We start from the raw sequence: 12,059 nt of genomic DNA on the forward strand, positions 1-12,059 counted from the left end.
CTTAAATTTTTTTTGCACTCTACTTATTTTGACCTCTATAATTATTATGCGTGGGCTTAACAATGTTATTGATTAGTGCTCTAACCGCTTCTGAATCAAAACAATAGAAGTGCTTATTTTATAGTCAAAATCTTTATCATGAACTTTACCAGACCCCAGCGCTTAAAATCTTGAAACCAAAAGTGTTACAACAGCAGCATCTTCAAACAGAGCGGATCATTCAAAATTTCATTTTTGCCTTGAATAAAGTGGGCTATCCGTGAATTGATTATGCCGCCTCAATTTTTTAAAGATGCACATTCAGTATTGAATAACAAGTTTGTCCCAAGATCATTTGCCCTTAACTTGAATGTTAAGGAGAATTCAGACGGTGGTTCAAGTGGTGATCAAAGCTTTGGAAGCCCAAGTGAATCTTCTGTCACGCCTAGAGCGACATCAACAGCTCCTTCAACTGGCTCATCGTCTAGATTTTTCGGCGCTTATCCTGGCGGTAAAGAACGTCACGATCATAATGATGATATATTAGAGGATTCATCAATGGAGAATTTTGAAAATATGGTTCAGCCTCAGCCAAAACTAAAGAATGATCAGGGTTCTGAAGAGAGAAGAGTTGTTTCAACAGGGAGATCATCCACTTCAGGGTCTGACGTTCTTGAGATTACAGATGTTAGAGAAGTTACACAGGTTGATCAATCACCAGAGTATCCTGAATCTTCAAAACACGACAATCAGTCACATACATTGGATAACAAAAACCAGGATCTCGAATACCAGGCTGCAGAGACTTCTGCAGATTTGATAATGGAAGCTTTAGTAAAGTCTCAAAGATTGTGTTCTCAATATAAACAAAAGTTGGCAAAAGCAGAATCTAGGATCGCTAGTCAAGAAGAGGAAATCCAATCCTCAAAAACCTCTGTGCTGACTTTGAAGCTAAGTGTTAAAAAGAGTCAAGACCTATTATCTGTCTTGGAGTCAAGATCAAAGACCTTTTATGAATCGCATAAAGAGGAAGGCTTACACTCCTCGTCTATAAAGCAAGAAATCAAAAGCCTCTTGGAAAATATAGAACAGCAGAAGAATGAGAACTTATCCTTAAAAAAGAAGTTTGAATATTTGAAACAAATAAAAGTTTCAACGGGGTATGAGATAGAAAAGAGTATGTGAATTTTCAACTTTTATTTGTAATTGGTTTACTAACCTTCATAGAAAACAAAGAGATCGAACACTTTCAAGAAAAATTGGATGAAACCTCAGGATTGTTATCTGAGCAGAAAATAAAATGTTCTGAGTTGGAGAAGAAATTAGAAACATGTCGTAAAGACTACGATCAAAAGCTTGACTTAAATTTGAAAGAAAACGAAAGGGTCCAAGAGGGATTGAGAAACAGTTTAACTGAATTCAAAAATGAGATTATTGAAAATCTTTAGTAAGTATTCAAATCTGTGTTTTCTTTTGAATTAATTACTGACCATTAAAAGTACAAATATATCCCAAGTTTTACCACTGGTTGATAAGAAATTTTCTGCTTCTGACGTCAAGTTAGAACAATTAGTTGAAAGGTATCCACACCTGTGTTTTATCAAATTATTTAAACTTGGTGTGACAGCATAACTAACAACTAATAAAGGATAATTAGCTCTTTAAAGCTTAATGAAGAAGGTATCAATACCCATCTTACAAATAATGAAAAATCACAAGGTGAAATGGCAAGTAATTTGACTAGTCTCAGGGAATATTTAAAGCCTAAAATGGAGAAGGTTAATGCTGATCAAGCTTTTGTGAATTCAATTTGTACTCAAGTTCTTGATGAATTTAAACAGTTGGTAAACGATGTCAAAAGGAATCACTCACAAACCTCTGAAATTGAAAATAGTTGCAAGAATGTGGTGAATAGTCTTGAATCATTGGAAGACAAAATTAAACAAAATAACGTTAACTCAAAGAAAGTGGCAGATCTTATGGAATCGAATAAATCGAATGAGAAGGAGATATCAGAACTCAAATTGAAACTCGGTGAATTTCATACCGAAAAGCAGCTCCTTTCTAAGGAAATTGAAACTTTGAATCAAGACATCCTTAAGATCAAAAGTGAAAGAGACGAATCATTGAAAAAATTCCAAAAGAAGTCTGAAGAGCATGAAAAGTATATTACCCAATCAGAACTGAAGGCTAATAAATCCAAGACCACCTCTGAAAGTAAATTGAGGACTCAAATGGAAATCCACAAGTTGATAGGTGAAGAAAGAGATAAACTCAAACAGGAACTAGAATTTAAAAATACAGATCTAACAGGTTTACAGAATGAACTTATTTCTTTAAAGACTACTCTAATGGAAAAAGAAAAATTAATTACAAACTATGAAACTGAGAAATCCAGAAATGATCAATCTTATAAGGATATTGAAGCTGAAATCACGAAATTAAAAGAAGAGAACAAGCGGTTATGTGATAGTATCGATGCTCAACTCAATTTGTCAACAAATTATCCTCAAAAAAAGCCAATATCTGTTCCTGCTCCAGCTAGTCAAGAGTCTACGAATGATTTAGAATTAACAGCAAGCTTTCAGGAACTCAATCGAAAAGATTTACAAAAACCAATCACTGTTAATTTGAAGCCTGGCTCCTTAAAGTCAAAACCTGTTGATTCAAAAAAGAAAACAATAGTTTCAAAATACAGCAAAAGGAAAAAGCTTCTTGAAGATGATGAGGGTAATTTATTTGATAGTTTTGATTTTGAAGAAACTGGGAGTGATCATGCTACTGCACCAAAACGGTACACCAAAAGAAGAAAAACTTCTGATAAAAATACCAAAAAATAAAATTCTTAACTCCCTATTTACAAGCTCAGATACATTATGGCAATTTCATTACTACCGTATGCTAAGTTTATAGTTTCTTTAATATTATATACATTGTTGTGATTTAATCGGAGCACTTTTGATCGTTTTACTTATTGATCTCTTCTATTATTTCATCGCCATTTAATCTATGCATGAATTTAACAGGATCTTCTTGGTTTGTTCTATCAACGTGTAACACAGGAACATCAAAGCAATAAGCATCCCACCATTGTTTATTCAAGGGTTGTGTGATATCAACATATTGAAGGTTTATCTTTTTGGATAATTTGTCGCTGTTATGAACCTCATCCACAACAACTTTGGCTTTATCACATAAACTGCACCCATCTTTTGCATATAGAGTCAATGTCACTTTTTGGAATAAGCTAGCTTGGGAGGAGAATTGCCTTCTAAATGGTGATTGGAGTATTGTTTTAGCAGAGTATCTGAGCATCTTGTTAATTTCTAGGTTGTGAACCATAGGGTTGTAAATGGAGAAAACGTCAATATCAATAAGAAACTAATTTTATTTTCCTTGCGCGCGAAAAAAAAAAAACATTTTAGTATTTCAAAGCTATGCGTTTAATATAATTGTCTATTGTCTATTGTCTATTGTTATAATTGTTATAAATCATCATTTCAACGTGCCCACGATCCAGGTGTCGGTATCTTTTGTGCGTTTTGTATATCTGCGGTGTTGCAAACAAGATCCAGTTCATGCGGTGATTTGGACTTATAAATTCTTCCCTCATCAATTTCTTTCCACCAACTAGATAAAAGGTTTGTTAGTTGCTTTTCTTCCTTTGGTATCTTGAAGAACACATTACTTACGACATGGCACTTGGTTGGCACTCTAAAATAACCATATGAATCTTTGTGGCCATCAGGCGAATATCTCCATGATTTTTTATCCAGAATCCGTTTTGAACTGTTCTTTTCAAATCAAGCTCATAATCTTTTAATTGATTCTCTAGGCAACACTTGGAGTGTCTTTTCAACATTATATATATCAATTCATAAAATAGTTTCTGACTGGAGAAATCTTCTGTGAAATCTATAGCTTGTGTTAGGATCGGTATAAATCCTGATAAATCATTACAGTCATCATTGTTGAAGAAAACTTTCAATAAAATCAGTATCTTGATTTGAAAATTCTGTAAAATTTCTGAGCCGAGTGTTTGTGCTGAGCTAAGTGAGGCAATCTGTAAATTAATAAGGTATCGAACTATAACATAATGAGGCATTATTATTGGTGAATTGATCTTCCATTTAGCAAACTGTGTTCTGATGAAAGAACCATTTTGTTCATAATGCATTACCCAATGGGCATAACAATATTGTAACATCGTTTCGACTAAGCTCCTGAAATTATAAGCATTTGTTCTTAACAGTAAGCTGAATATTTTACCTGTGTCAATGAGCTCTTCTATTGCGTTGTTAAGACTTGGAAGAAATATATTTGGGTTGTTTAATGTGTGTGAGTTGGCAATGATTGCTATGAATCTTAATATTGCAATTCCTTTGGTAGCATTATCAAGGATTGGAGAAGGACCCTCGTGTACCGAAATTTCTTCAATTTCTTTAATTGTTTTTTCAGCTGTCCAAGGGGAGTGAAATGATACATGTTGATACGGAATCGATAGCTCAATTGCTTTCCTCAAATTCAAAGATCTTGGATCTTCCATGATTGGTTGTCCATTGTGCTCTGTTGGTTTCAAGTAATACAACTCACTTATTGAATATATTCTTTTGTTCAAATTTGAAGATTTAAGTAAATCATGCTCTGGTAAAAGATTTTCTAATGAATTGAGTGAATAAGTTATAGAATTTTGGACAACGTGTAATGGAGAGCAAGACAGATCCAAATTTTCATTGTCAGGCAAATCCCCTTCAAAAGTGTCACCCAACGTTATATCTCTATTTTCCATTTCTTCTTGAGTATGTGAAAATCTTCTTCCCGTGGATAAGATATTTTGATGATTTATTAAGCTTGTATTGTTTTGTTGTAGGGTTGGATATGCTGGGTTTGTTTGACCTTGAATCATTTCTGCATTATTTATTCTTCCTGTAATATCATCAATAGAAATCTGTGACCTTGATGTCCAATCTGATCCTGATGACTGCAAACGCTTCTTCCTTTTTAATGAATACTGGTACTCCCTGCAACCAAACCAAAATCCAGTCAATATCAACGTTATGAACAACAAAGCACCAAATATATATAGGGTTTCAAGCAACGAATCATACTTTGTGTGAACAGGGGGTTTTGATCTGTAATTCACCATTTGATCATCTAAGTATCCAAAATGATAAGCATCCGAGTTGACACCAGGTATACCCCTTCTCTGAAATGGGGGGCTTTCCTTCAGATCTTTTATATCATTGTCCATAGCGCCATTTGAACCCTCAATTACTCCCATATTTCAACCTAAAGCCAGCACCTGATTGCTCTATAACAATTGATCTAGTGATTCAGACCTTCCGTGCTTTATAGCTTTCTTCGTTTTCCCATGATATAAATGATCAGTGAGTTTTGTGGATGGAAATGTGATCTCAGCACTTTGGCTTATTTTTGTGACACAAAGACGGACTTCGGAGTCACGAATCATCACGATCAAATGGCGCCATATCATAATGAAGAATAATCGATCAATGGATTCAGCTGAAAATCTCTCGTGTTTACTCTCACTGATATATTTCATACAGAGTGATTAGTGTTTCGAATGAACAGTATCCCAAATTCTGTAAGTGAGCGTGTCGCTAAAGGTAATTAATTACTAGTGTGGCATATCAGCGCAGCGCGATGTTTAGTGATATTTCTGAGACATGCTAGTTGATTATGGAGGCTAATCGTATACCCACATTTAGATGGAATCTATACTTCTATTGCTTACTTTATCTCACAAATAATCGAAGGTTCATTGGACGTTTCCGGTGTATTATAGGTCCGAGATTTCAAACTATGGCGTAATCAAATCTTAGGTTTAACAAGAGTATGTATGTCGGTCGGCCATAATTAATCCTTTGAGTTTTCCAAATTGTTCCAGGTTCCAAGATATTGGCATCAATGATTACTTGAAAGTTGACAGTTGATACGTGGGAGCTTGGCAGGTATTGGCGTTTGCATTATCATAATTTGATCGGTATTAGCTTTGAGAGAAATTGAATTTAATGACATACTTAATCTAAGCTTTCATATTCGTAGCTGGTACTGAGCGACAGAACGACACAAATTATGTCTAACAAAAGTCTAGTATCGAATTCAGCAATACTTCCTGAGACGCATGAAAATACCCTCTAAAAGTAATTGCTTTGGATTCTTTTCTAAGATTTAGGTCCAAGCTTATTTGGTATGTTATAAGCTCGTAGGTAAATAGGAATAGGCTGCTTTTGAATCTTGATTATCTCACGCGCGACTGTTGTACTATTATTTGCAATTTTGGATCCACAATTTCAACACCATAGGGATTTACCAACGGAAATCATCTCAACAGGTAAATTGGCAATGCAGCTTGATATTTATGACATATCCAGTCGACAAATAATCTTATTTTTGAGTTAAAATCGCTACTGTTGTGGCTTGTTGCTGCTAAGGTTTGTGATGTACTATAAAGAAATGTTCGGATGATGGCTAATTAAAATCCACAGTTCAAGACTCATAGACCTAAAGCAAGTCCATTGTCGGCTCTTTATCAGATATTGAAATTATATAAGTACAATAGTCAATCCTAAGATATATCTTTTTTTTTGGTGATCAGCTAAGATTTAAGCTCAACTTTCTTTATCAAATTTACATCAAGGATGACAAACTTTTTAGGAAGATGGTTCAACCCAACCATTATCAAAAAAGAAGAAAGGTTTCCATCATTTAGTGGTAATAGCTCAGCTATAAGTTCTTCAGAAAGAGAGAAGCAAAATAAGGGAAATACTATTGTTAACTATCAAGAACGCTTTAACGATGAAGAATCATTTATTTCAAATGATAAAGAGTTGGAACATGTTTTCAAAGATCCAAAAATTGCTGATTATTACAGAAAGCTTTATGAAAGTACAAACTATGAATGTAGAGACTGGTTTGATCCTGATTATACATGGACACCAAAGGAAGAACGTAAATTAGTATGGAAGTTAGATTGGTATGTCACATTTTGGGCTTATTTTATGTTTACTGCTTTAGATTTTGATAGATCAAATATTGCTCAAGCTTTATCAGATAATATGTTGGATGATTTAGGATTGAATACAGGTCATTATAATATTGCTAACACTATCAACTTGGTTTGTTTTTTGTTTTCTGAATTACCTTCTCAGTTGATTTCTAAAAAATTGGGTGCTGATGTCTGGATCCCAACACAATTAATTTTGTGGAGTACAGTTTCAATTGCACAAGCCGGTATGAAAGGAAAATCTGGTTTCTATGCTACGAGAGCTTTGATTGGGCTCTTCCAAGGTGGATTTATCTGTGATACCTGTTTATGGATGTCTTATTTTTATACTTCAAAAGAATTACCTTTTAGATTATCATTATTTTATATTGCAAATCCTTTAACTTCTGTTTTTTCATCATTACTGGCTTTTGCGCTGCTTAGAATTAAAACTTCATTGATGCCTCATGGTTGGCAGTGGCTTTTCATTGTTGAAGGTGTTTTCACTTTTTTAGTTGGTATTGTATCGTTCTTCAAAATGCCTCCTTCAGCTGTTCAGACTAAAACATGGTTTAGAAAGAAAGGTTGGTTTACAGATCATGAGGAAAAAATCGTTGTTAACAGAGTCTTAAGAGATGATCCTAGTAAAGGGGATATGAATAATAGAGAACCAGTAGGATTTAAAGAATTGATTTCCACATTACTTGATTATGACCTGCTGCCGATTTACTTTGTTAGAATTTTAGGTGATATTGGTACATCTCCAGTCTCAAACTATATGACTTTAACATTGAAAAAACTTGGGTTTTCAACTTTAAACACAAATTTACTTACAATTCCATATAACATTTTAACTATATTCACCATGTTGATAATTGGTTATCTTTCAGAAATTGTCAAATCAAGGGCTTTGATGATTGGAAGTGTTTCAGTTTGGATTATTATATTGCTGTTCCCATTGAGATTTTGGTCCGGCTCAGGTACTCAAGTATGGCCTACATATGCTATTTTAACTTTATTATTGGGTCATGCTCCAATCTGGCCACTCTCTATCAGTTGGTGCTCTGCTAATTCAAATTCTGTGCGTACTAGAGCTGTTAGTGCTGCTGTTGTTAATATATTCTCACAGGCTGCTAGTATAATCTCTTCTAACATTTATCGACCAGATGATAAACCGTTTTATAAAAGAGGTAACACTGATTTAATTGGAGTTGCTTTTGGTGCCCTTGCTATGTGTGTTTTAGCTAGACAATATTATATTTTTAGAAATAAGCAAAAGGCTAAAATATGGAATTCTTTCACTGATGAACAAAAAGAAACTTATATTCAGGAAACTACTGATCAAGGTAACAAACGATTAGATTTCAGATTTGTATATTGAGTTTATATTATAGATCATCTCATAGAAAAATTAATGTTCAGTTTTGATATAAATATTCTTAGAGATTCATCGTGTAGCATGACTCGAGGGTACTTCGAAAGTCTATTTACCTTATAAGCTAAATAATTATAAGTGAATCTGATATGACAGCAATTTATACAAGTCAATATTATTCTTTATAAGAATTATGTGATTTATGTGCCGCGAATCCAAGCATTGATATAATATTTTGTAGCTATTACTTGATTTATATGAACCCACTCCTTTCAGAGTTTAACTCCATGCCCTAAAAATAAAAGCATGAGTGTCTGATTACAGTTGTATCAACAAAAAATCTAAAATGGTATTGAAAATAGCACTCATTTCCAAATTAGCAAAAAAAATAAGGTGCTCCGCGACGGGGAATTGAACCCCGGTCTACCATGTATTGCCTTGACGACAAACGGTGATTCTAGCCACTAAACTATCACGGATAATTTTGGCATAGCCTCCGGCACCTAGTCCCCTGCTAAAATTCGCGGCTTATAACCACTAAACTAGCAGGCAACTTGTTAAAGTTATGAAATTTTGGGTTTTCCTGGGTGTGAATGTATCACGTGATTTTCTAAATTTTCATCGAAAATTCATTACAAAGGTTTCCCAGCTTTAGTTTCAATGGATAATATTATTATTTGGATACTTTAAAATCATGTAATTTGTTTAATTGATCTGAATAAAATAGTCTTGTTGCTGGTTTTCAATATATTAGCATAAATGAAGTTTTTAGTGCACGTGATGTTTTATGAAAATATGATTCTCGCGTTGTTTACAAAACAAAGAAAAATAATCTTTGGGATCTAAGATCTGTAGGATTTTTTTTGGTTTGACTGATTATCTGACCCAGATTTCAACATTGTGATTATTTCAAATCGATTTACTTGATACGAATTACCTGTTGATCAATGATGCGACGCCATTCTGAGATTCCAAACACACCAACACCTTTTTCAAAAGTTACCAATGAACTCAAAATTGGTTCTATGCTTTCAATTCCCAACACAGGGAGGGCTATTTTAAAATATATCGGCCCTGTCCAAGGCAAAGGTGGTAGATTTGCTGGTATTGAACTTCTAGGTGAAAGTGCTATTTTGGGTAAAAATAATGGTGATGTCAATGGTGTTCAATATTTTAAAACCAGTAAAAGTGGCTCTGGGCTATTTATGACATATGACAAATTACTACAATCCATTGATTTTGTTGAATCACCGTCAGTGTCGAAGAGATTGTCACTAATAGGATCACCTTTCGCTTCAAATAAGAAACTAGAAACAAATAGAAGGCACACAGCTACTGCTCTCACCCCATCATCTTTAGCATCAGTTAGAAATTCCACTTCGAAAGCTTCACATACCAGATCCAATAGCTCAACACCACCAGGACAAATGGTCATCAAAGATTCACCTTCAAGTGAAGAATTTAAAAGAGCAATCCGTGCTAAAGCATCACTTGAAACTGAGAAAAATAGCTTAATACATAAGACAGAGGCTTTAAAATACGAAGTGGAAGACCTTCAAAATAGACTAGAGGATCAGCAAAAAATCATTAAAGATCTCGAGATAACAAGAAACCAAGATAAGACTAAGCTGGAGAAAGCCAATGAGAAAGTAACAATCATTGAAAATAAACTTCATAAGCAGAAGGCAGCATTTGAAGAACAAAGAAATGAACTACTGGATGTCATTGAACAACTTGAATCACAGGTGAACGATAATGAAAAATTGTATTTTGGTGAATTGAAGAAACTTCAAGAAGAAATTACCCAAAAGGAAATTTCCCTTACATCAAATGCTGCTAATGGTTCCGAATCTAGCAATATCATCAAAGAATTGCAAGAAAAATTAAATATACTCCAGTCAGATAAAACCGAGAAGGAAACCTTTGTTGTTGACTTACAAACTAAAGTTGAGGATTTGGAATCCAAGTTACTTCATGTCAATAAAGAAAGCTTGGACCTGAAAGAGGCAATTATAAGTGATAAAACAAAATATGATAATGAACTAAAAGATCTAAAAGACAAGCTCAATGAGATGAGGGAAGAAGTTGCTGTGAGAGATAAAGTTATTGAAAAGTTAAGAGGAGAGATCAAAACAATAACATCAAAGAATGATACTAAATCTGTGATCAATGATACAGAGAACTTAGAAAAGGAAATAAGAGATCTAAAAACACAGTTAGAAGCTAAACACAAAGATATCCTACAATTCACAGAAACACAAAAGGAACTTGAAGAGTTGAAAAAATCTTCTCCCGAGAATTCAAGTGCTGATAAAATAACAGAGTTGGAATTTAAACTTGATAATAAAGAATCTATAATAAATAGTCTAAAGAGTCAATTAGCGTCATCGCTTGAATCAGGAAATGATGAAGGTGTTACACGTGAAGCTAACGAAACAATTTCAAAGCTACAAGATCAATTAAAGCAACAAGAAAAACTTGTTGAGGATAAACAAAGGATATCAGAAGAAGTTGAAAAGTTAAAAGAAGTTAGCCAGAGCTTGAGAGATGTTGTAACAGAGAAAGAAAAACAAATTTTAGAATATCAGACTAATATATCAACGTTAAAAGAATCTAAATCCAGTGATGATCAGTTAGAGAGTGCTTTAAGCTTAAAAGAAAAAGAACTAAAGTCTATGAAAGAAACCATGCAAGATTTACAAATTCAATTGAAAGAATTGAAACTTGTTGAGCAGAAAAAATCTGTTATTGAAACTGAAAGGGCTAATTTAAGTGATTCGTTGAAAGAAAAAAAATTTCAAATATCAACACTGAATAAAAAGGTTGATGAACTAAATCAAAAATTGAAAGAACAAACAGATAATAGTGATTATAAATCCTTATTAGAAGAGAAAAGTCTGGAGATTGAACTACTGAAAGAGGAATTACTATTGGCAAAATCAACAGAGCATTTCAAAGAAGTGGAGGCTCTAAAAGAAGAAATTTCCTCTCTAAAAGAGTTGAATAAATCGACAACAAATAGTGAGCTAAACAATCAGCTTAGAATTTTACAAGCTGAATTGAAGAGAAGGCCAGCAGCTTCACAAGTTGAAGAATTAAGATCTGAATTAGAGCTGATTGATGAATTGAGAAAAGTGGAGTCTAGAAACAAAGATAAAGAGATTGAAAAATTGAAAAAACTACTTTCTGAATTTGGTTCCACTTTAAAAGAGAATAAAAATTTAATCAAAACACCATCACCTAGAAACGAAAAAAAGACAACCCCAATTTCAATCAACAAAGAAAACAAGGAAACTAAGGTAGATGGAGCTAGAACTAAAGTATCTAAAGAACCTCAAAGTAACCGTGCTACTATGAGTAACATTTCGCTCAATAGACCACCCGTTATCTCACAAGTTGTTGATGGTGCTCTTCAAGTTTATGTTCCAGAGGAAAAGGTGGATCCTGCTAATGGTAGAAAATTATGGTGTGGTCTTTGTGAAAGGGAAGGACATGATAGTATTGATTGTCCATATGAGAATGATATTTTTTAAATAATTATATATTCAAATGATGAACTTATGACCTTGAATTATATTTCGTAGTTATAAATATGGCTACTGATTTGCAATATCATAGATTAAATATCTATATTTAGATCGCAATCAAGTATTTACTTTTGGGTACATATGATGAACTCTGATGATTAACCCTAATAAT

The 12,059-nt window shown here is 33.6% G+C and overlaps 5 protein-coding genes across 5 annotated transcripts; 3 read left to right on the plus strand and 2 right to left on the minus strand.

Moving 5' to 3' along the window:
- Positions 1 to 270: 270 nt before the first annotated feature.
- MYH4 (Myosin) lies at positions 271 to 2,819 on the plus strand (the record flags this gene model as incomplete). The annotated part of the gene is made up of 3 exons (XM_011273368.1): positions 271 to 1,156; positions 1,234 to 1,426; positions 1,637 to 2,819. The coding sequence occupies 3 exons, from the start codon at positions 271 to 273 to the stop codon at positions 2,817 to 2,819; spliced, it is 2,262 nt and encodes a 753-aa protein (XP_011271670.1).
- Positions 2,820 to 2,946: 127 nt separating this feature from the next.
- MGP12 (Mgp12p) lies at positions 2,947 to 3,294 on the minus strand (the record flags this gene model as incomplete). Its single annotated transcript, XM_011273369.1, has 1 exon — positions 2,947 to 3,294. The coding sequence occupies one exon, from the start codon at positions 3,292 to 3,294 to the stop codon at positions 2,947 to 2,949; it is 348 nt and encodes a 115-aa protein (XP_011271671.1).
- Positions 3,295 to 3,667: 373 nt separating this feature from the next.
- On the minus strand, positions 3,668 to 5,260 carry BN7_6038 (uncharacterized protein; the record flags this gene model as incomplete). Its single annotated transcript, XM_011273370.1, has 1 exon — positions 3,668 to 5,260. The coding sequence occupies one exon, from the start codon at positions 5,258 to 5,260 to the stop codon at positions 3,668 to 3,670; it is 1,593 nt and encodes a 530-aa protein (XP_011271672.1).
- Positions 5,261 to 6,641: 1,381 nt separating this feature from the next.
- On the plus strand, positions 6,642 to 8,366 carry BN7_6039 (uncharacterized protein; the record flags this gene model as incomplete). Its single annotated transcript, XM_011273371.1, has 1 exon — positions 6,642 to 8,366. The coding sequence occupies one exon, from the start codon at positions 6,642 to 6,644 to the stop codon at positions 8,364 to 8,366; it is 1,725 nt and encodes a 574-aa protein (XP_011271673.1).
- Positions 8,367 to 9,307: 941 nt separating this feature from the next.
- BIK1 (Bik1p) lies at positions 9,308 to 11,893 on the plus strand (the record flags this gene model as incomplete). Its single annotated transcript, XM_011273372.1, has 1 exon — positions 9,308 to 11,893. One exon carries the CDS (start codon positions 9,308 to 9,310, stop codon positions 11,891 to 11,893), a length of 2,586 nt encoding a protein of 861 aa, XP_011271674.1.
- Between the last annotated feature and the right edge of the window lie 166 nt (positions 11,894 to 12,059).

The sequence above is a fragment of the Wickerhamomyces ciferrii genome, contig 00246 (assembly GCF_000313485.1).
Source record: "Wickerhamomyces ciferrii WGS project CAIF00000000 data, strain NRRL Y-1031 F-60-10, contig 00246, whole genome shotgun sequence".
Classification (NCBI taxonomy): domain Eukaryota; kingdom Fungi; phylum Ascomycota; class Saccharomycetes; order Phaffomycetales; family Wickerhamomycetaceae; genus Hansenula; species Hansenula ciferrii.